At 33.9% G+C, this 25036-nt stretch overlaps 2 protein-coding genes across 3 annotated transcripts; both read right to left on the minus strand.

Moving 5' to 3' along the window:
• Positions 1 to 264: 264 nt before the first annotated feature.
• Positions 265 to 24215, minus strand: LOC112054780 (uncharacterized). Of its 2 annotated transcripts, XM_052886660.1 has the most exons (10): positions 23943 to 24215; positions 17222 to 18598; positions 16639 to 16800; positions 15744 to 15942; positions 6790 to 7018; positions 5494 to 5621; positions 4635 to 4777; positions 2744 to 2834; positions 2353 to 2398; positions 265 to 1985 (listed from the first exon to the last, which is right to left on the minus strand). In XM_052886660.1, the coding sequence occupies exons 1-9, from the start codon at positions 23992 to 23994 to the stop codon at positions 2380 to 2382; spliced, it is 2400 nt and encodes a 799-aa protein (XP_052742620.1). In that variant the 5' UTR covers positions 23995 to 24215; the 3' UTR covers positions 265 to 1985; positions 2353 to 2379. The 2 variants fall into 2 exon arrangements, with proteins under 2 accessions (XP_052742620.1, XP_052742614.1); XM_052886654.1 differs by lacking the exon at positions 2353 to 2398 and having other exon boundaries at positions 23943 to 24214.
• Positions 12183 to 13952, minus strand: LOC112054781 (uncharacterized). Its single transcript, XM_024094678.2, has one exon. It carries the CDS (start codon positions 13631 to 13633, stop codon positions 12677 to 12679), a length of 957 nt encoding a protein of 318 aa, XP_023950446.1. The 5' UTR covers positions 13634 to 13952; the 3' UTR covers positions 12183 to 12676.
• Positions 24216 to 25036: the final 821 nt, after the last annotated feature.

The raw sequence follows: 25036 nt of genomic DNA on the forward strand, positions 1-25036 counted from the left end.
AGTTTCTAAAGAAAGATATTTAATAGTCAAATACCTAACTTTAAGTTCAGAAAATATGAGCAATATCTTCGTTTTTTAGAGCCATGCCTGAAGTAAAATTTTAGAACCGCAATAATGATTATATTTAATATCTAAAATATGATTGTGTTTAAAAAAGAAAAAAGTTAAATAAAATCAAGAAAATTAAAATAAAGTTGTAATCAAATATTGTTGTTTTATAGACACATTATTAAAATTATGATATGGTAAATAAAAAAACAATAATGTGAAAAAAAATACATGTAATTATTGATATATTTGTGAACAGTTGGATACTCCGTTAACTCACATAACAATGTCATTTGTGTGATAGCTATTTTATAATCATCGTATAATTTGAAATAGGTAAAGCATTATCTTGGAACTATTAATTATTCAATATAATTAGTATCTATAAATCTATAACTATAAAATGCGACTTACTATTCTTTTGCACATTAAAAATTTATCAGATTTTCAATAGGTAGGATAGGTAGTTTGCTTAACAGATTTTAATACATTTATTACACGTTTAATGACTAACAATTATAAAATAAATACTTCTTTTATGATAGTTTTAACACCGCATCGCATTATTTTCTATTTTGAAATACATGCGTGACGATTTTTTAAAAACATTTGGGGCATAGACTTTTTATAAGCAAAACAACATCATGTACAATATATTTAAATTAATAAATTCTGACTTATCCTAATATAAAGTAACAACAAAATTCAAATAAAATTGATCTTTTACATACATTTCATAAGTTGTAGAATAATATAACTTCATTAGATCATACAATAAGTAGAATTAAGTTCAGAGTTCTCACAACCTCATGTTAAATTCTGATGAAAACATTTTTGATGATTTTGTTAGCTTTCTTAGTAATAATAATTATGATTGAAGTTAAATAAGTTATTCTTTGGATCATAACAATAAACACAAAAATATAAATAATTTTGATTTATATAAAATTTCATTACTTGATCCAGATAAATGTGTTGTAAATATTGATTCTGACAATATTTATATTAAACCATTTTTAACACGTTAATAGTAGTGTAAATTATTACAGGTAACAAATAATCATATTTTTTTGATATTTATTATTTGTATTTATCATTATAGTTATGTTTTTATTTTACAAGTAATTTTTCTTATTGACATTGTAAAATAAAAAAGTAAAGAAAATACGTGTAAAAAGTGTATTTTAATAACCATAGGTAATACAAAATTAATGGTATTACTTTTTATGTAGGTACTGTGTATTATTATCTAAAAATATTAACGCTAGGTACCTACGAGCATTGATTAATATTAAAATTAAATTCATGTAAGATTAAAAAGAATTTAGTATCATTATAGCCTTCCAAAAATTAGTTAATAAGAATTTAGCGGATATTTGAAAAATTGTGCAAAGGGACACCATTTTGAAAGCCGCTAGTAATTTCAGTGGCTTGCATAATAATTGTTGGTAGGTATTTGTTTACTATACGTACATTACACTAGTTTGTTGGTTTATATTTTCTGTACAATTTTATCTACACAATCTTATATATTACTTAAATATAAGGTATATTATGTAACTTATATAAATTTCCGTATTTATATTATGATAATAAGGCGTAATCTAAATTATAAGAAAAGTTAACACTAAATTTGATAAAAATGTTTTGTGTAAATTGAAAATAATTTTATAAGACTTTATAAAATCTAAGTTTATTTGACTATAAATAAAAATATGCCTTTAACATTGTGTATGAAAAAATGAAATTGATTATGCAAAGTTACGAAAACAACAAAATTAAAGAAACACCTAAAGTGCAAACAGACTGTTATACTAAATTATTAAAATCACAATAATATCTTAATCAAAAAGCCTCAATACAAATTATACATCTTCTCTAAGTAGATAGTATAATATTAGACGCTGTAAATGTCCCGTGGACTGAAGCTGGTATTTCTGAAACATTAAACAAAATGTAAAAATAAAACCATTTTGTCTCAAGGTCTGTCTTGGAGCATTCCATAAAGATATGTTTCAATATTATTAATATAAGAGAGAAACTATAACTTAAAAGTCTAAACTCTTGACAATACATTAGGTTGTGGTAAAAATAAAGTGAACATATAATATCCAATATAAATTAGATTCAGACATTGATGACTAAATTAAAACCGAAGCTGACAGTTAATTAATCAAATATGATTAATACGAAAATAGATTAGTAATTTTATCAAAAACGTATTATAGTAGTAATGAATGAGATAATGATAGATAGTAGATCGACAGATCAAGTGGTTATTAGCAGTTTAAAAAAGATGCATACCGATTTTTACAAGAGTATCAAATTCGGCTACACGTCTGTTGTGTACCTGGAAATGAAGAATGAGTTGAGCTGGTTAAGCAAACTGAGCACTAGTATTGTCGACTCAGTTAATGTAGTAGGTAGGTAAATGTTGATGAATATGTAAAACAAATTATAGATATCACGCGAGTAATAAGCACAGAAAAATGCAATGTGGAATGATCAGGGAGCAAAATACAAGAAGGAAAAAGCGAAGACGTGAATGAGAAAGCATTAAAGTAACAGATTGATAACAAAAAGATTGAGTAGAAGTGAGTTGTTGTTAATTATAAAAAATGTTAGAAAGAATTAAATATTTATGTACCTATGTTAATAAAACAAATATATTTTATGAATGTGTTTGTGCACAAACCTGGCGCTAACTGGAACAATGTCCTCATCTGAATCCAGATCGTATGGATCTTCTCGCATATAGCTCTTATTAGTGTAACCTCCAACGTCCACTAGAATTTATAAAAATAAAAAATTACCATGATACAATAAAGGTTTATTACAAATACTTTTTAATACAGCTCAACATATTATAATTGCAGAAAATTGGTGCTTTGTTTGGCCAGGCTAGATTATTGAACTCTAGAGCATGTACAGATATATTGAACTCTGCGGAGAAGAGGACAATCCGAGGCATGCTCTCTTTGAATGTCCGGGATGTGCAGACGTGACAGCAGAAGCACAGGAAACAGGGGAGTTTAATGCGCAAACTCTTGTTGCTCGCATGTTGGAGAGCGAAAACGAATGGCACAAATGCGCTAACACGCTCCGAACAATAATGGTTCGGAGGGAAACGAGAGAAAGACAAGAGAAAAAGGGATGCGAGGAATGATAACTGATCGGTCAGCACGAAGTAATGCTACGCGGTTCCGTGCTGACCCAGGAGTTGTGGGGGGTTATTTTTAGTCCGTGCGAGTCGGACATGCCCTGCCTGACGACAGAAGTCCGTAGGGATTTTTTTCCTCCCCACTAAAAAAAAAAAAAAAAATATATTGAACTCTAGAGCATAAAAAATGTTGTCCTCCTCAGTCTATTAGTTGAGATCGATTGACATAAGGGGTGTTGTGTGCAAAACCGTTCCCATGGCACGGTCTCTAGATCGCAAGTTGGAAAACCATGTGGTTTTAGTTGGTAAAAGACTGACATAATCTGTTTGCTTTCCCAGTGCGCGTAGGTATCCAAGAGGGTGTCTCAACATAAAAAAGCTATACGTAGGTGTTGGTTGACAAACTGCTTGCGGCGAGGAATTTTAACAACACACCTACCACAGATCCAATCCACGAACGCGTCATTAGTTGAGATAAGGCTAGTGTGTGTAAGCCTTTAAGTCTTGTGTATGCTTATGTTATTCTAGCCTTAACAATGTTACGAAAATAACTTTTTTTACGTTAATTCAAGACCATTTACATCTCGCATTGACGTAGGAGTGAACGTTGACAGATAGTTTATCACATTGATAACATACTCGAACTTCGTCCATCATGGGTTCACCTGTCACGCAAGTACGACATGATTTTCTTGAAACTTTCGTTATCAAGAGGTGTGCAATCTTAGAGATCATTTTCGAAAGATGAATGTGGATTGGAATGTCCGTGATATGGATAAGGGTCTCATACATAAGGGTCTTATCCATATTATACTCGTATGGTATTCCAATTTATTGTATTTATGATCATTGCATATGTCCCTTGATTTTTGCATTCTCATTCATTTTATACAATTTCTTCGGCTTAGTAGGTACTCTTGACCTAGCCTTTATTTTGAACTAGCAGACGCCGCGCGGTTTCACCTGCGTAGTTCTCGTTCCCTGAGGGTCATAGGGATAAAACATAGCTAATGACACTCTCAAAGAACGAAGTTTTCTATTGGTAAAAGAATTTTTAAAATCGGTTCAGTATATCCACAGATTACTCCTTTACAACCAAACAAAGTTTATAGTATTAAGAATAGATATGTCTTGAATTTGATCCAGGACAAATTTTTCATGAGCGCACATTAGTCAAGCTTCGCTTTGACTTATGTGCGCTTCTTCCCTACCCCTGCTCTACAAATGCTCCATACAAACTTCCACCCCCCATTTTAGGGAAGGGGTTAGAAAGTGACAAAAAGTAGCCTATGTCACTTCATCCTTATCGACGTGATTAAAAAAATCACGTCGATTCGTCGCTACGTTTTGCCGTGGAAGATGGACAAATAAACAGACAGACACAATGTCACATTTATAATATTAGTATGGATTAAAATGTTTGTACCTTTAGTGCTGTCGTCATATTTAGCATCAGCCCACTTGTAGTCCGTCTCTGAGTACAGTGGCGGCAGGGTCTGGTGAGGAGTGGGGTACAGATCCAGGTTGCGCTTCTCCTTTACGCTGTCAGTGTCGCTAAAAGCTGGCATCCTGGAAGATATATTATAAAGTATTAGAAATCGGTAAATTAGAATTACATAAATGCAAAAACTTATAACTATTCTAGTTTTTGTCTATTGTAATTCAGGATTAAATGGTAAAAACTCATTACTATTCTTATTTTTGTCTATGGTAACAGTTATGTTGTAAGATGGTAAAAAAAAAAAATCTGCCTTTCTGTTTCGGCAAAATAACTGACCACCACTATTGTAGTCAAAGGTGTAAGTTGGCTTTTGCCTAGTCTATCGAAGGAGCCTCTTGTCATCTAGATCTTCTAAATGTATTGCTTCAAAGGATTTATAGCTATCGCTCATAGACTTACATCACGTAACCCTTTGCAAAGCAAGCTGTTCCCAAATTTTCCAAAGGCATACAGTTACTGTTGCAAAGACCTAGATAGCCCAGTGGATAAGACGTGCATGGACCTCCAACTCTTCAGTTGCGTACATTTTAAGAAATTAAATATTACGTGTCTCAAACGGTAAAGGACAAACGTCGTGGAAAAATCTGCACACCTGATAATTTTCTTACTTCTCTACACACGTAGAGAATTCACAATACACACGTGAAATCTGCCAATCCGCATTGGGCCAGCGTGGTGGACTATTGGCCTAACCCCTCTCATTCTAAAAGGAGACTGCTCAGCAGTGAGCCGAATGTGGGTTGATAATGATAATGAAGATGATGCAACTGTTAAATACGATTACCTTGTATAATTATCGAAGCAGTTGAAGCGCCACAGAGCGAAAGCAAGCATAGCCATAGAGATAACGACGCCGCCAGCTATCACGAGCCACACTGTCAGTATGCCTCTATCGTTTGGCACTTGATATTCCTGGAATAAGAAGATAAAACTAAATTAAACAAAAATAAATAAGGCAACTGATCTGTACTAATACTATAAAGTGGTAATGTTTGCGAGATTGTTAGGTCATTAACAACAAATCAACATTATTCTTTCTGTCTCAACTTATTGCGTAATTAGCTAACCTACCAACATCTTATAATGACCGTTTCAATATTATTATTATTGACACCAGCTGGCCTATTCACTATTTTGTTTTTCATTATCAACCTATTAAAAAGAACAAATCAATTGACAATATGTCATCTACATTCTATATATCCACCAATAAACACCGAATGACATTTGTATTTTGTATCATACTATGTAAATGACATTTTGCAACTATTTTTCCTTTGATAGGTTGATAATAAATACCAAAATAGGAAATAGGCCATGTACATTCTATCAATTGTTGGCCACCATTTTTTAAATCGATTCTCTTATTTAATCCACAATATTATACTCATAAACATACACTAATACATTAATACTTTGTTCAAATGTCTTCTATTTTACATTTTAGTCTGTACGACGTAGGACGTATAAAGACAATGTAGATTTCAGAACATGCTACTCTGAGCGTATGTAAAAACAAAAGAACAAAGCCACAAAACCTAAACTAAAAAGCTACCTCGCTCGCCATTTTCCGTCGCAGCGTAAGAAAATTCTTCACCTACTTCGCCGGAGTATTGTGATTCTAATTCTTAGCTTAACCATTATGTGGTAGCTATTTAGAATGGAGAGACATTGTACAAAACATGTTACGAGAATATATTGCACAATATATTACGTTTTTGGAATTTGTATTATTAATAAACGATTTTAACTCCTCAGAACTCCAACTTTTCATCATCATCATCATCATCATCATCGTCATCATAATCATCATCATCATTATCATTATCATCATCACCATCATCATTAATCTTAAGAAGTCCTTCATTTTCAGTGCAATTTAAGAAATGAAATATCATTTGTATCAAACGGTGGAGGAAAAACATCGTGAGGAAACCTGAAAATTTTTTTTATTCTCTACCTGCGAAGTTAGCCAAAATCATTGGGCCTGCGTGGTATACTATTAGCCTAACCTGAGAGGAGACTCGTGTTAAAAAGTTAGCCGCGTGTGAGATGTTAATGTTGATGACTTGAGTCTTACCGTAATTCCCAAAGATCTCAAAATCTCAGCATATGGATTGCGTTGCGAATACATCTCCCACATGTTCGTCAGATCCGCTGCGTTGAGCCTGGGCTCCCTTTCTTCACTTTCACTATCTTGATTATCCTCGTAGACGAGTGCCACTCCGAATCTCACTTCAGCGCATTGCTCGAACTTCGGCCAGTTATGGAAGCATAGTGCTCTGCTTGTTATTTGTGTTGTTTCTAATCTGAAATAAAATAAAAAATATGTTGAGGTATTTTTTAAACTCTGAAATTAATAGGCATAACGAAACGATTCAAAAAACGATTATTCCAAGTGGCTCAGTTTATAAAAGATTGCGTTTTAAAAATGTCAATTTGCACATTGTAGAAACACCACCGCTTTGGAAGACAGGTTCTGTTGAGAAGAAAATGTAATAGTATAGTATGAATGATATGGGGCCTCGTACGTGTAAAAGCAAAAAATTGTAAAATGTAATCCCACTTAATTCTGGGAAAAAAACACATATATACAAAAACTGTCTATGGAATTTCAACACAAAAATTACAGAATTCAATAAAATCAATCTCTTTTTCCCGGGTTAAGCATGCGTCCAAAAGTTGGCAACATCCTACATGGATTAAGTCACTGTTATACATATTTTCAGCAAGCATTTTGTTTCTTTTGTGAGAAATCTTTACCCTTCATTGGGCTCCCTAACTAAATTTGATACGAGGCTCCTCCAAGGCACGTTATGCCATTGAAACAAATGATTGTAATATGATATATGTTCATGTTTCTTCTTTAATCGGTTACTGCATCAGTTGTTTTACAATCTGTCTTATTTCAAGATTTTCCGGATGCGGTAAAGAATCTTCTAAAAGATACCAATATACTCACGAACGTACATAAGCGGAAACTAAATAATTATTTTTTGGGGCAGCCTGTGTAGCGTCGCAGCACCGGTTCACTCACACTTTTATTTAACTACCCTATAATGATTCTTGGTATTTATCCTCTTCTGTTTGTTAATAATGTTCTGTTTGTTCCTAAATATTGTATTATGCAATAATAACCAGTGCACAGTAAAACTAACTGTGGTTTGTGTTGCACTATGGTTAGGCTTAACTTCAATGTGTTGTTTGTTGAATAATAAATAAATAAATAAATAAATAAATAAATAATGTACTTTTTACATATTTGACGTAAATAGAGAAAAAGAGAGAGATTTGTTTAAAAGAATATTCAGAATTTATAAATGTAACGTAAAACACAAACTACCTACATTATTCACAATATAAGTCCAATGCGGATGTACTGAAGTGAAATTTTCTGTATATCAAAGTCATTAAACATTCAGTCTATCTGGACTGTTTCCGGCAAAAGTTGATACTAATCTTGGCTTACTTCCAATCTTTTGCTTTTGGCAAGGAACAGTGTAGACTTACTACCTAGCTTAATTTAATAATTGTTTATTTTCTAACATCAATCGAATGTGTATATGAATATACTGCGTGTTTACTGGGTATGGAAGTATATTAATATTTTGAGGTTGTCGATTTGAATTTTGTACGTCATCTTTGCTTTTTAAGGTTCTGTAGTCCACAAGAAACCCTTATAGTTTCACCATGTCCGTCTGTCTGTTCGTACGCGGTTTAACACAGAGACTATTACTACTAGAAAGCTGTAAATTAGTATGAGTACGTACATTAAAAATGTGAACAAGGTCGTAAAGTAAAATTATTTTTTTAGAGTACCTCCCCTACATGTAAAGTGGGGATAAACTTTTTTTAGTCGTTTATTATAAAAACTATTAAAGTACTGCTTTCGTTTTCTTCGCTCTAATATAGGGATTTCAGAAAAACGAATATAATGCTTGAATAACGTTAAAATCTGTGTTAAATAGATCTTTAACAATAATTTTCATACATTTTGGCAAACATCGTTCGTAGCGAGTTTTTCTATTATATTATGGTGTTTCTTTAGTGTCTGGTTAAATATACAAAGTAATAAAAGATCGGTTTTTGTTGACTATAACAATGTCTCATTGTTGGTTTCAAATGTAATCTTAATATTCAATTATATTTATACTATTTTGGATCAACCAATTTCTTATCGCATCCTATTTTTATGTGAACCTTAGCTTTTTCTTTTTTATTATTATCATTATCGTTCTAGCTGTCAGAAAAAAAATGCTTTCTATTTTACTTGCTAACATCACCGCTCTTAGATTAGGGCAATTACCCCGGATAAAAATAGATGCAATTAAAAGCATTCTCGATGCTTCCCAACTAGGTACGTGTGCCAATTTAATTACCTATTTAGTTGAAGTAGATATAAATAGAATAAAATTGAAAATAGTAAATGGAACTTATGAGGAATTGTATTCAGTTGAAAAAGAAACTGCTGCGTAAATTAGAAACAAAAAGTACAAATAAAGTTACAATGTTGCATTTGCATACAAAGAAAACAAAGAGAAATACGAAAATGCTTAAATTCAAATTTAACTGGAACTTTTTTTTTAATCTGAACACGTTTTCAAAGAATTCTTTACGTAACAGTATATTTTCTAGACAGTAAATATAATGTGGTACAGTTTTAAGCATCTAAACCGTGCCTTAGAGTTGACATACAAATGAATATTCATTTCTGAATTGCTCTTAAAAAGCTGCTTGACTGCGAGAGAATGGGGTTGTATAATATCGTTAAGAGCTTGTATACATGCATTCTGTTCTTTTATTAGAACAGTAGTAGTCGCACTATGTATGAGAAAGGCAGCCAAGCTAGAACAATCCGTTTGAACTAAGCACTGTTTTGAAAAAGGTTTATAGAAATGTTATGTTTATGTAAAGATTGTATTAGGTAATGATATTTGTAACATAAATATGGAACCTACTTCGAAGAACCTACAGTTATTTTTAAACTGATGTTCATGAAAATTAAATGGCATCAATCTGGAAGTATACTCTTTCAAATAAAAAAAGAATTTTCAACAAAAATAAAAAAACATATTGGTCGAATTCATAACTTCCTCCTTTTTTTAAGTCGGTTATACATACAACGTTTATATAAACTAACTTGTTCTTTGTTAAACTTAGCTTGTATTTTTGGTTTGCAATCAATCAAATCAAAACTTCGATGAAATTAATGTTTAAAAATTATAGAATTAAAGAAACTATTAATCTTACCTTTATATAATTTTAATTTTAAAGACTATAAATATCATAACAGCTAAGGCACACGGTTCAGCTAGAAAGATTCGATTGCGAAAAAAAGAAAAACCGCTCAATCCAACTCAGTTGGACAACATTCGATTCTTGCTACTTGGACCTCATAATTATAGAGAGTCACTCAGCGTACAATGTAACGAAGAAAGACTACGTGATAGAATCAGATATAAGGAGATTCGTATACGAACCAAATACCGACATAGTTCGTTAAGTCGCGAAGCTGAAGTGGTCATAGTTTTAAAAGACGTTGGACGTTATCCCAAGCTAAATATAATATCATCTAATCCTCACATGTACTTTCTCACATGTAACAAAGTTACAAAGTTCGTACAAAGAAAAGCGACTCCACTAATTGGATGAACTAACAATGTACTCGTAGTTATTAATAGTCTGTGAAAAATAGACTACGCTACACGATACACGTGCTTCACCGAAAAACACTCTAGTTTGTTATCAAAACTGTGGGCCACGTGCAAATAGCACTACGATTCTTATAAAGAAAAGTACCTAAGCAATAGATAGATGAAATATAACTTTGTAACTTAGTATATCGATGATGTAAGTAGGTATATTTACAGTAATTCTAAACGATTAAACTTTTTGTCAAATCAATTTGATAGCTTTGTTTGAAGCATTTGTCAAACTTTGTTTAGTGAAAAGTAAGTTCAATTCAGACAAACGATCAAATAATCTTTCCTATTTATAATATTAGTAAAGAGAAGGTGTTCGACGAAGTTAGTCATTAAGCTAATAAGGTATCTGCGATTTCCTAAAATTTGTGAATTGAAAATATTGTATTTATGTCCACAGATTATTATTAATATAGTGTCTATGATCCCCTGTCAATGTCAATTGTATTTGTATTTATCTTTAAATCTTTAAATGATCACCAATTAAATCCCTAGAACAATGCGTGCCCTACGCTAGTGTTATGTAATTTATAAAGCATACAGCAGGCTTTTAAATGTCAGACTTAAGTTACACTTTACACCTATTATAGCGAAGGTCATTAAGTAACATTGCAGCATGCAAACTGCATCAGGCAATAAGCACAAGCGTATTTAAAAGATAACAGGTGATAAAATACCGCATAATTAATAACAATAATAAAGAAAGATATGTCTTTGACAAGACCTTAGAGGTTTTAGAAAAGCTGAAATTTTGTCAGCCGATGCTCCTACCATTGGTAAGGTTAGTAGTCAACAATGGAGTTAGGACCACGGTGGCTTTGGACCGTGGTATATAGCAGGTTTCGTCACCAACACCCTAATTCCATAGTTACCTACGTAACTTACGTATGGGAGCGTAGGCTGAAAAGAATTTTAGCATTTATAAAATTACCAAGGTAAGCTACCATAGGCGGCTATTCGATGAATAATTTTGAGTTTGACAACAACTTGTAGTTTGTACCACAGATATATCTATAAAACATCGATTTTCAGTAAACTACTGATTAAATTATTATGTTTAATAGTAATAGGGCAAATGCGATAGCCAGTTTTAGTAAAACTTCTGCCATAAAGTATGCAAAGTTTGACCTGAAAGATTTTTCGTTATTTTAGTCTAAAAAAACGAACTTTAAACTAAATTAAAATAAATATTTGTACGAACTTACTTACCAGTATTGAAAGCTTCTCTTCTATTTCATTTTATTACCTACATCTTTTATACAAGTTATCTAACGAGTAACAATTAATAGGAAGAAAATTATTCTAGTTGAGACGGATTCCACTATTTTACCTAATTTGTACATAACTATTTTAAATAACGTTTTCTTCACTATCTACAACAAATTAGTTACTTCAAATCTTATCATAAGAACAAATTACAGCTCGAAATAAAAAAAAAACATTTAGTTTACAATTTAGTCCACTTAATTCCAGTCTTTTTCTTTTTATTTACAGAATTTTATATTTCGATATGTTTAATTTCACTCTAAGGGGTAATGTCCGCCAATATTTCCACATTTTCATTTGACATGAAAAGTGCGTGGCTAAATTTCATACAAGTTTTTCTTCAGTAAATTTAACAGGTTTTCTTAATACTTCTAATGGTTTGGATTTAACACAATTTGTTTTAACTGAATTTCCATTATTATTAACATTATGTTTTGATTCATTAACAATTATTTTAGTGTCTTTAAATTCAGACTGTACTTCGTTATTGTTATCAGCTTTCTTGAGTTCACTAACATTTAAATCTGATTTAACTGAACTGGTCGATTGTCTCGCTTTACAATTATCTGCACAATTTTTATTCTGCATTTGCGGATAGTGATGTAATATTGCAGTAGTATTAAAAGTAATTTTCCCGTACTTTACATATTCTGCAGGCCTTTTATTTTCTTGTCTACTTGTACTGGGTGCACTTAATTCTACTTCATCGTTAGGTGATCTTAATCTAATTTCCTTTATAGGGGTTTCGACTGTGATTCCTTCTATAATATCTTTCGTTTCATCTATTAATCCTAGCGCAACTTTTTTGCTACGTTTTAAATTCTCCATATAAATATTATAACGATTCATATCTAAAGTATTATTTTGTTTCAGTGGCAACGAATTTGGCAATTTCTTTTGAGGTTTTTCCTCGGCCATGTATCACAAATTTTGGTTACTTTGGTTCTTTGGATTGCTCGATTCTTTTGCCGCAGCGCTATCGCGCGCGGCGTTTGTTAGCTATGTTTGAGATTGCACCATTGATATACTAGTGGTCTCAGTTACAATTGTAGGGGCAGGAAATTCTTCTCTTGTGGAATCATAAATTGGAAATTCACAGCACAACATACACTTGAGAAATCCTGGAACCTCGACATAAATAGCCGGCGGTATTGGTATAAAGGGTGACGTGGAAGCTTTGTAATATAAATAATCGGGGTTATCTCTGTATTTTTCGTCCGCCGATCGTTCGAGTAACGGTATTCCAGATAAGAATAATATAATAGCTGTCGTGAATAATGGCGATAATACGGCAATATATTCAATACCTTCGATAACATTTAAAGATATTATGAATATACCCCACCAAAGTACAACTTCGCCAAAATAGTTTGGATGTCTGGATAGTCCCCACAGACCATCATTGCACCACCTTCCTTGATTAGCTGGCTCTTGGCGAAACGCGAACTTTTGTAGATCTGCATAGGTCTCAATTAATAAACCGATTACGAACACACCCGCACCAGCTGAGTCTAATGTTGTCATTGTTTTAGGAGCTTTCGGATATGAGTGATGAGGAGAATTAATGATTATGACTGGTAAACTAACAATATAGACCCATACCGCTTGAAAAGTGTAAAAAACAGCGAACCTCAGTGTATTGCTCTTACGATCTTCGAATTGTTTATCTCTTCCGATATGATAAATTCTGTATATAAGATATCCGGAAAGCCTCACACCCCATATACACACGAACGCTGTAACCATAAGCTGTCTGCTGTCATAGCTTTTTAATGTGCTTCCTCCTTGGCCGAGGAAAAATGTTAACAACGCTATTATGATAAAATTGGCACCACCAGTAAAATCTGTAACTTTATCACTCTGCGACAGCGAGGCAATCGTGAAAAACAGTATCTGCATAGCCACCGTGACCATGGCGCTCACAGCGAAGTTGTTTCTATCTATGAGGGGCTCCATTTTATATATTTTACACTAAATTTTGTAAATTTTGGCATCAGGGAATACTGACATCGATCTTTTGGCGCATTGCTGCATTTTAACACTTATATTTATCTCGTTTAGGTGCTATAATTGATATTTTCACGTGTCAACAACATTTTTATTGGGAAAACCATTTATAATTTAATAGATTTAACTAGCGCGTATTTAAAAGGCGTTTATATTATACGAGTGACGGTGTATTTGATTTGAAAGCGTGGCACTGTAAGCTTGTCCCGCACGAAAGCTTGCTACTAAAATAGATATGACGTTTGGACTGCGCATGTCTGTAGCTTGCGCAAGCGCGGAACTCACTTTGAACTCCAGTTGAGATTTTATTAACTTTTTCCTGTTTGTTTTTACACAAAACTTTATAGTTATAAATATTGACCGGGCGGTAAGGCGGCTTTATTGTAAAAAGTTACTTAATCCTTTCACATGGTAATGAACGTTTTCAAGCTCTATCATTTTTGTTTATTTTTTCACGCAATTGACGTCATTTATAAATATATCATGATAGAAGTCAATTAATAAAAGTTGATCATTGTTTTTATTTGTTTTATTTATATGAATTTTAAATTACTCATGTCATAACAATCATATGCTAAAATTTTCGTTTCTGTTTGAATGATTTTTCATGTTCATTGCAAAATAATTAATTCAATGCATTATGTATGTACTCGTAGGTATGTGTTGTCTAGTACATAAAGGTTAGACAATGATAAACTTAACTTCGAACATAATGATAATGTACGAGTATAAACAAAGTATCTAAAGACGTTCCTATAACTGACTGTATACCTACACTTGACTTGAGTATAACTAACTGACTTAAATATCTACGCTCAGCCAAAACTATCATACAAGGTCTATTTAAAATCAGTTAGTGACTCTACCACCGGTTCAGAAAGCAGATTCTGCCGCAAAGAGTCGACAAGAACTTATCAGACTGATGCTAAATGTAATGTATAATTTTCACCTTCTGCCTTGTGTGCAGAAGAAAGCAGAGTGGATTGATTCCTTAATTTTTGAATCTTTGTCTCTAAGATAGTTGCCACTTCTTTAATATCTAACGTAGTCGACTCGTTAATATTGTTGACACATTTTTAACTTTTGTAAAGGCAAGTCCAAACCATGGAATGAGGATATAAAACCAAGCCACACAAATGCTTTTCCAAGTAATTTGTTTGCTTGCATCATTTCTTTGTATAAAATTGCAGATATGTCTTACAAGTACATAATTTGAATAGGAGTTATATATATGTATAGTTATTAAATCGCTGTAATCGTAAACAAGTCTATCTTGTAGAAGACAAAGGATATTTAACAATCAAATAAAATGATGATAATATAGTAACTGATAAAAACTAACGTATCTGCATTTTATGATAAGAAAAAAAGCATTGCATAGAATCTTGATAAAAAATTACTCGTATAAAAATCTTAACGTATTTTGCTCGGATCTCTTTAAAATCTTTGCCAATGTCACTGTAGACTCATTTGGTTCTTTTTTTTATGACTAACAAGCGGACGCCCGCGACTTCGTCCTCGTGGGTTTTTCACAAATCCCGTGGGAAGCCTGGGATAAAAAAGTAATTAATCTAGAGTAAAAACTATTTCCATCCCAAATTTCAGCCAAATCGCTACAGTAGTAGCAGTGCAAAGGAGGAACAAACATATACACTTACACTAATGCATCCTACCCATTTCCCGTTGATTGAGGCTTTCAAATATGCATATCAGTTTTATAAATTGAATTCCTTTAGCACGATTTCCTCATTCGCACGAGAGTTTTTTTAGATGACGTTAAAAAAGCATTTAAATACAACAAATGCATTCTAAGGTTCACACGACAGCGTTTTTAAAATAGAACTCTTATTTTCGAGCAATGTTGCCTTTTTAATTTTGGGCGTTGGAAATAGACCTTCATTCAACTTCATACTATGTTTGAACGCTTTTTAAACGACTTCACGATCACTTCAATAATCTCTCTCTCTCTCTCTCTCTCTCTCTCTCTCTCTCTCTCTCTGTCGTGCGAATGAAGGCTAAGAAAACAATAATGAATTAAATAAATGAAAATCAAACTCACGTAGTATTAATACCAGGGTCGATGTCATTGTTGGCAATGTAGGTCGCTGCCATCTTTGCAACAATTTGACGGAACTCTTCCTCAATTTGTAGGAAACCTTCCAGAGACACACCTCCGAGGTTTATGGTGATGGTTTCGGGCGGGTCGGGAATTACTGGCGTCGGTTCTGGTTCTGGTTCTGGCATACCTGGTCTTGGGGCTGAATAAAAAGGTTTTTGTTATTAGCTTTTCCTTCTATTATTTATTTACTGTTTTTGTTATTACCTGTTCTTGCTAATAATTATTTACACTGTTTTTTGTGTTTTCTGTGGTTTCAGTAGTAGTAGAATTACCCGCATGGTAGTAATACGGCGATAGTAAATGAAGCCTGTGGCACCCGGGGTTCACTATCCCCAATATATATAGCTTCAAAACAGAGAAAGAATTTTTCAAATCGGTTTAGCAGTCTATTAAATGCCAACAAACAAACAATCCATCATCTTAAAAATAGACAAAAGACAATTAAATTTTTTTAAAACAAAATCCATCCCCTTCCTATCACGGGCTTGAGCAACCGATGGTCAGGACTTCAGAGTGGGGAACCTCATTACAATGTGTGCCATCTTAAGGACTGTCTTCTGAATCCGACCCTTGAACCAACAGTCAAACGAAAAGTTCCTGTAGTATTAGTCGAAGTTTTTCACTATAAGACTATTGAAGCGATTATTGGAACTCTCATTTGAACCATTCCCCATGGCGGTAATCTCGTGAGCCAGGTCCCAAGTATTTTCATACTTTTTCCTTTACATTAGATGTTTATTTTTATAACTTAAACAAGGGTATACTAAATACTTTAAATTTACTGTTGCTTTAGACAATTCTTAGATTACATACATCATTAGAAGTCGTAACTTACAGACCATCCGGACGCTAAAGCTGAAACCACGAAGAATTTGAGGTCCACGTCTTGCATCAAAACGTACGAACATCTTGTCTACATCGAGGAACCTGTATCGTCTTTCATTCCGAAGGGTGTAAGAGAATATGAGACCGTTCGAGCCAGATACATCTAAGCCACCTGAAAATAATTTTAAATGTTTAACAAAGTATTTAAAAGTTGTGCCTATTTTTGTATTTTTACGTATGTCATACATTTTTCTATAATTTTATGGAATCCAAACTAACGACATATTTGCCTCATCTACAACTTTTTTTAATTCTCAGTAAAATATTTTTAGCTACGAGTGTATTGCAGTCAAATGATCAACAAGTGTTTAATAAAATAGTCTTTTTCCCATACCGTTGATGCGATTGCAATAAAACTTTGTATCTTATTTCTATTACTTGAACGTAGGCTAAAATTAAGTAACTCTGGGTAGCAAGCATGTTTTATCAACATGTTTTTACATCATTATCATTAGCAGACATGCTAAAAATCGTACAATTATTTTTAGTTGTAACAGCAGTAATTATAAAAAAAAATATAAGTTTATATTTACCTGGCTTAAAAAGAAGATAATCTCCTACGTGGCCGTTGATAGCCAAATCGGTAACATTTAACTCAATTCCCACTCCATTGCCAGTGATCATCCAGTCAGTGACAATGTTAGTTGGGTATGGATTGGGAAAACCAGGCGATGTTATAACAGTAGGGCTGTCTACTGTTAACCATATGTTAGTAGCAGCTGCAATGTCACTTTGGGTGATTTCTGCAATTTGATTTTTAGAATCGAAATCACTCATGAGGGTTTCAACTTCTGCACTAGATAAATTATCAACGTTTGGCGTAGTTTGTGTAAGTTCAGCGGTACTGTTGCTTTCTTTTTCGGTAAGTAAAAAGTTTCTATTCACCGGTTGAATGTTATTTAATACGTCAGCTAAGATGATTTCTTGTGTTGTAAGTGTTGGTGTAGTTTTATCTTCTTTTGAGTGTGTGGTTTCAGATTCGCTCGCCGGCAAAGCATCGTCAAGATACAAGATAGGGTGAGACGCGTTTATTTCTGTTTTTAGTTGAGAGTCTTCTGGAATTACTTCATTAACACTCTTAATTTCTTCTTTTTTGTCTTCGTCAGATAATACATTTTCGAACTCCTCACTTTCTTCTGATGATGTTATATTATTGGTTGATATTTTATCCTGATCATTCCATTCAAAAATGCTAGCATCGAAATCATTTAGTTTATCCCATGTTTCTTGCAACTTTTGTAAATCATTTTTAAAATCTTTAATAGCTTGGTCTACTGAGTCCTCTTCAGTTATATTCAGATTTTCATTCGAAACGTCTTCATAAGACTCTAGTGGGAAAAATGAATAACTAAGTGGATCATCGTCTGCATTTTCGTTTTCTTCCTCCATTTTATCAAGAGTTTCATTCAAAAGTCTACGAGTTTCTTCAAGTATTTCGGTGAGAGATGAGGTTTTCTCTGTGTTTAGTTCAACGAAAGTAGTTTTCTCAAAATCATTCCCGTTTTCATCATCTAAAATAGCCTTCGTGTCATTGAATATTTTTTCATCGTAATTCAAATTGTCATCTCCAGTTTCTACTGAATTTCCTATGTGTAATTTAGAGTCATCAAGCTTTGTAGCTGTTGTAACTTCTTTTTCAGTCTGTTTTCCTACATTTTTATTGGAATTTAGATGACCATCTTCAGCAGCATACATGTCTTCACTTAATCTGTTGTCTTCAACCTGATAATCTTGAATATCATATTGTTTGTCCGCTAGTGTAGTTCTAAACACATTAATGAAATCATTTAGAGGTTTGTTGTCAGTATCTTCATTAGTTTCTCCACCCTGATATTGGTTGGAATCTAAATTGTATTCATACGAATCATCATAGTATAATAAACCTTCTTCTTCACTATCATCAGCTACAGCTGTAAAAATATAAAATGTATAATTAGAGATCTATAAATTTAATATAAATGATATTTGAACGATGTGCCATTATAATATAAATTAATGTATCTTTAACTAAAAAACTACTAATCACCTCTTTATAACTCACTAACTAACTTCTTTTTAGTTTAATTTCTAATTTGTATTGTAAGGAATATGCTTCAAAACAAATTTTTGAAAATTTTGCTTTTCAAAATTCTTTCTCCAATGTAAAGTTACATTAGAAACAAATAGCATAGGCTATATTTTATTCCTGTAGTTCTAAAGGATCTGAATTACACAGGTGAATCCGTGGGGGTACGCCAAAGGGGTACGCCAGTTATACTTTTATAGATTGTCTATAAGGACGACATAATATAAATGATTAAATAGAAAACATTTATTAATTTCAATAGATGCAACCCATAAAACACTTACATTAGTATATATAGGTAAAGATCAACTAACACAATAATATATTATTGTGGGTATCTACTATTTCAAGATTAATTACATGTTTACACTACTATACATTTTAATTACCATGTTATATTGTAAGTGTAAGTATCATGATTTATTCCTTTGCACTACATTAGGTACGAGTATAACTGTGTCGTTAGTCTATCATGTTTATAACTTGATAGACAGACTTTACTGTCTAGAAGGACTTATATCTATTTACAAAAGGGCCATAAAAGACTACGCATACTTTAATAGATGGTGATGCATTCCCAATGATAGGCACGAGTAGGTACTTCAGTTTTCATTATGAGTCTATTTTAACAGCCCACTATAAGGCTAGGCCTCACTTCTTACAGGAAAGGGGATAAGGAGCTTAAACCCACCACGTTGCCCCAATACCTACGGGTTGGCGGGATTAGGATGATAATGTTCTATGCCAATCATCATCATCATCATCATATCAGCTGATGGACGTCCACTGCAGGACATAGGCCTTTTGTAGGGACTTCCAAACATCACGATACTGAGCCACCTGCATCCAGCGAATCCCTGCGACTCGCTTGTTGTCGTCAGTCCACTTGGTGGAGGGTCTACCAACACTGCCCTTTGTAGTGCGGGGTCGCAATTCCAGCACCTTGGGACCAAAACGTCCATCGGCTCTTCGAACTATGTGCCCCGCCTATTGCCAGCTTCGCGACCAATATCGGATGTTTATGATAATGACCGGGTCTGATGGCATATCCTGATCTCCGAGGCTACTAACATGACCAATTTCCTAATTACGAGTGTAGAATTTTTACTGAATATTTCGTAAAAGAATAGAAAACCCAGGACCTAACCTAACCTAACCTAACCTAACCTAACCTAACCTAACCACTAATTAAACGAGGCAGTAGGTACTAATAAAGCAACTCTTTGAGAATTGTATATTATATGGTATTCTTACATTTATTTTAATACAAATCTGCCGACATTATTGTAAGGCGCGTTTTCCTTTCAATTAGTCTAAATGAAGTAGGTAGGTAACTTACTACAAAGACTTAGGTACTTATATTTATAATTTTCGCTAAAATAACATCTTAATATAGTGATCTAAGATCCGGCATTAGAAATATATATTTCTCATGCCGGATCTCGTTCTACATGTAGATAGTATGTATGCTTGAATATTTAAAACTTATTTTCATTAAATAACAATCGTGACAGTACAGTAATTCAAGAGCAACGTTTATAATATAAAACTGGCAGACGCCCTGCGTTTTCACCTGCGTGGTTCCTGTTCCCATGGGAACACAGTAGGTAATATATGATACAGTATATACGCAGTAAAGCCTATAACAATCACAGTCACAGATGGATGGATTATGACATCGGTTTAGTAAATACAGAGATTACCCCTAGAACCTCACAAGCTTTACCTACTTAATATTATTATAGACTTTTAGTAGTCTAATAAATAATATAGTTTCACATTGTTTCTCACACGGACGAAGTCGCGGGCACCAGTTAAATACAAGTATAAAATCGGGCACACAAACGATTCTGTATACTACTAGTGGACGCCCGCGACTTCGCGCTTGGATTTCAGTTTTTCACAAACCCCGCGGAAACTGTGACGGATTTTTTTTTAGAACTTTTAAAGGGGGACAATTCTGTCATACATGATTTTTGCGAATCTTTAACTGCTTACGCAGAGCACGCAGTGTAAGCACTCAATAGTAAAAAATCTCCCGAGTTTGAAACATTCTTCATTAGTGCTCCGCTCCTATTGGTAGCGTGATGCCCATAGCCTTCCTCGATAAACGGGCTATCTAACACTGAAAGAATTCAAATCCAAATCGGACCAGTAGTTCCTGACATTAGCGCAACAAACAAACAAATTCTTTAGCTTTATAATATTAGTATAGATTTCGATTTAGCACTTCGTTGTAAAGTGTCCAGAAATAGGATTTCTATTCTAAGACGGAATTTGGGTCGATTATAATGTCCACTCGAAAGGTTCGTAAAACTTGGTAAAACCCAAACTTTTAGGTACCTACCTATTATATATATTCGTCGTTATCAACCCATATACGGCTCACTGCTGAGCTCGAGTCTCCTCTCAGAATGAGAGGGGTTAGGCCAATAGTCCACCACGCTGGCCCAATGCGGATTGGCAGACTTCACACACGCAGATAATTAAGAAATTCTCTAGTGTGCAGGTTTCCTCACGATGTTTCCCTTTACCGTTTGAGACACGTGATATTTAATTTCTGTAAATGCACACAACTGAAAAGTTGGAGATGCATGTCCCGGTCAGGATTCGAACCCTCCGGAATCGGAGGCAGAGGTCATATCCACTGGGCCATCACGGCTCTTTATTATATATATTATATTATATATTATATTATACCTACTAGGTATTTTAAAGTAGGTATTTCTATTCTAGGAAGACGGTTTCCTTATGTTCACTTGTTGGGTTTTGATGAAGTATGTAGTAAGTTGACAGCACTAACGGCTTTGTGTGTTTGTAGGGATGTCAACATAGCAGAAACTTGATATTAAAATATTTAGATACAAAGAGAGACATCGAAACCCGTTTATCAAAGTACCATTGCTTAGCAACCACTGGGAAAATGGTTTAATAATAATAATTCGTGCATTATGCCGTAGCCAATTCAGTTTTGATACACTAAATGCATTTTTTGTTAAACTTCTTTCGCGTTTAAACAAACACACAAACCCGTATTATAATATTAATTAATATATGTAGATTTGCGTCACATTTAATAAAACGTATTGACGGGTTCTTCCCCGTAATCTATAGGGCTTAGGATGACGCTAACATTGTATTATTGTTCTGTCTTTGAATAAGCCTGTCCTTATAGGAGATAAGGTATGGAGTTTACACCCACCACGCTGGTCCATTGTTGGTAGGCGGGCATGGGATGATAATGATATGGGGGGAAGCTGTCGCTAAGTAGCGATATGATAATTAGCGTAAGTTGATGTCTAACTGACAGTTTTCTGAGATATTTATTTGATGTACCTATATTATGTACCTAGTGAAACCACGAGATTCTACTAGTTAACAACTTTCTATAAAAAATAGGTAGATATTTCAAGAATAATTTGGGTATTTATCATAGAATTATACTGTACCTTGTATAGACTCGTAAATGTATGGTATTTTTAATGTAATTATAATATGGGAATAAAATACGCCCTAATAGCACTCAGGGATAGTCTAGTTTCCCAACAGTGAAAGAATTTTTCACATCGGTCCAGTATTGTTATAGCTTATTCAATGCAAACAAACAATCAAATCTTTCCTCTATCTTATATTATTAGTAGTTAATATTAGAAGTGTTCTTATTAGACTTTGCAATCGTTATGTTAATCGCGATTTCAACTGTGCCGTGTGGATAAACATAGGGAACTGTTTGATAGTCAATCTCAGTTGATAATGCGTTTACTGTACTAGTTGTTAGTAGCAGCTCTTTGTAGTGCCAGTCCAGAGATCTAGATTTTTTTTTATTCTTTACAAGTTAGCCCTTGACTACGATCTCACCTGATGGTAAGTGATGATGTAATCTAAGATGCAGGCTAACTTGTTAGGAGGAGGATGAAAATTCACACCCCTTTCGGTTTTTACACGGCATTGTACCGGAACGCTAAATCGCTTAGCGGTATATCTTTGCCGGTTGGGTGGTACCTAGCCATGGCCGAAGCCTTCCACCAGTCAGATCTGGACCAATTAAGAAAATCTCAATCTGCCCAACCGGGCATCGAATCCACCGCGCATACCACTGCGCCACGGAGGCCGTCTTTATTCTCTACGTGTTTGAAGTCTATTAGCCTAACCCCTCTCATTCTGAGAGGAGACTCGTGCTCAACAATGAGCCAAATCTAGGTTGTTAATGACTATGTATGTTTTTTTGTTTGTTTATACGCGCGGAACTAACATTTTTTATAAAAATCTTTCTGTATATGATAGGCAGTCTCATTAGGCTTGCCTACGTTTTATAAGCGAGTAAAACCGCGGTATAGGTACAACTAGTGTAAGATATGCCTGAGGTTAAAGAACACAAGACCATGTATTGTAGAATTAAGAGATTATTTGCCTTCTAGGATGTTTCCCGGATGCCCTGGAAAATGTTGCTATGTTTTAGGCAATGGTTTTCCACTTAAATACAAGTGACATCAGGATTCACTTACTTGTTCCGTCAACTATTACCTAATATAAGAAAGTCGATAGGTGGTGTCTGTCTGTAAGCTGCAAACAACCACTGAAAGTTACAGAAAGATGAAAGATGTTGCAGGCAGGATGGTTATAAATTGGGGAAAATTCTACAAATTCTGTCTAGTATTTGAAAATACACTACTTTATATGTAAAATAAAATTAATAAAACGCAATTATTGGACTTAAATTTAAACTGACTCAGGTAACTTGTTAAAGTTAATTAAGTAACGTTTTTTTTTAAATTTATGATCAAAGTTTAATTAAACACCTATACGAAGATCACCCGTCAAGGTGCCTCTTTCTATGAATGAATCATCAAAATCGCTATACAATCATCAAAGATATCGAGTGTTGTCATTCAAACAAATTCAGTTGAGGAAGGCTTATAAACATCAGATAGGTAACTCAACTACTCACCCACCTACGTAAATGTTAAAACAATACCTTACCATAATGATAAAACGCGTCTGTTAAACTACATAACAAAACAATTCCGCTAAATCAGTGATCCAATTCGTCGTATAACCTTTAACACTATCCACGATAAACAACTGAATCACAAACCACAATGTGTTACAATACAACTAAAAATATACATAACAAACACTCTTCACAGAACATATGGTGCCCAAATAGTTAGGTACTATGTTCCCCTTACCTAAATTCCCGTATGTGGCTATAAAAGCCACGCAAATCCATAGTGTTTTCATGATGTGCGCGCGCGCACGTCGACTCTGTATCGTGCGTTAAATTGTACTGCCGGTGCCGGTGTCGAATGAGTTGAGGATTATACCTATCCTATGATAAATTCACTATCACTTATCTGACGCTGCGCAACATTTACATTCGAATAGAAATATTAAATGATGACAAGGTATACTATGCGTCAAGCTTCTAGTCCACTCTGACGTTGCAACTCACCGAACTGCGCAGTTATACTTAACTAATCAACCTCAACTTATAACCACGCTTACAACGCGCACGCTGGAAAGTAGTGATTATTGAAATTCTCTCTGGAATTTTGGGATATGTTTTCGTATACTGCACATGGTTTGCCCATGCGCATTGTGCACCCAGTCGCCTCGTGTTCAGAGTGGACTCGAAATCTGGCTCATACCTACTAAATTTTCATTCGTCATTTTTATTCATAAGTAACTTATTAATTAATCTGTTTTGAATTTTCGTGAAAACAAACTCGAGACGCTTTTTCGTATTTTTATTTTAGTTACAGAATACCAGCATTTCTGTATGCAGCTAATCACTGAAATAAAGACTTTGTTTACATTAATAGAAATAAAAAACATCAATGTCATTATCAGAACAGAGAGGGAATATGAAGGTTAGACCCAACAGAATGCTAAAATGAGGGTAGGTGGGCTATAATGTCAAATTATTTACCTAACAGTTACCTACTATCATAATCATGCTAAAATAGTATCGGGGTGGAAGTCTTAACTTGCTCTCTGGTGCACGGGAGTGTAACACCTCCAAAAGAAAAAAGAAAGAAATTTTAGCAGACTCAAAAGTGATTACAAAAATAAGAAAACTAATGTCGAACAAAGGTTATGATTCACAACATTTGCCAGGACAACTTAATTAACAAATCAAACTGTAACCAAAATAAGACCCAAGAATGGCAGAGAATGAATGATCTTTAGTGAAGTCACGCACTTGTGAACGATGTGTGTAGGGTTAAAGGCGCCTTTGACAGATATTAAACACTAGCTTTTCCACTCAAGTCACTCTCCCCGC

Source organism: Bicyclus anynana, chromosome 2 (assembly GCF_947172395.1).
Source record: "Bicyclus anynana chromosome 2, ilBicAnyn1.1, whole genome shotgun sequence".
Taxonomy (NCBI): domain Eukaryota; kingdom Metazoa; phylum Arthropoda; class Insecta; order Lepidoptera; family Nymphalidae; genus Bicyclus; species Bicyclus anynana.

Excerpts from the sequence above, each read along its gene's own strand:
- LOC112054781 (XM_024094678.2), bottom strand. The coding sequence starts at position 13,633 with ATGGAGCCCCTCATAGATAGAAACAACTTCGCTGTGAGCGCCATGGTC.
- LOC112054780 (XM_052886654.1), bottom strand. The coding sequence starts at position 23,994 with ATGAAAACACTATGGATTTGCGTGGCTTTTATAGCCACATACGGGAAT. Across the intron at positions 16,801-17,221 it reads TTATCTTCTTTTTAAGCCAG|GTGGCTTAGATGTATCTGGC; the intron begins GTAAATATAAAC and ends AATTATTTTCAG. Across the intron at positions 15,943-16,638 it reads CTTTAGCGTCCGGATGGTCT|CCCCAAGACCAGGTATGCCA; the intron begins GTAAGTTACGAC and ends CTTTTTATTCAG.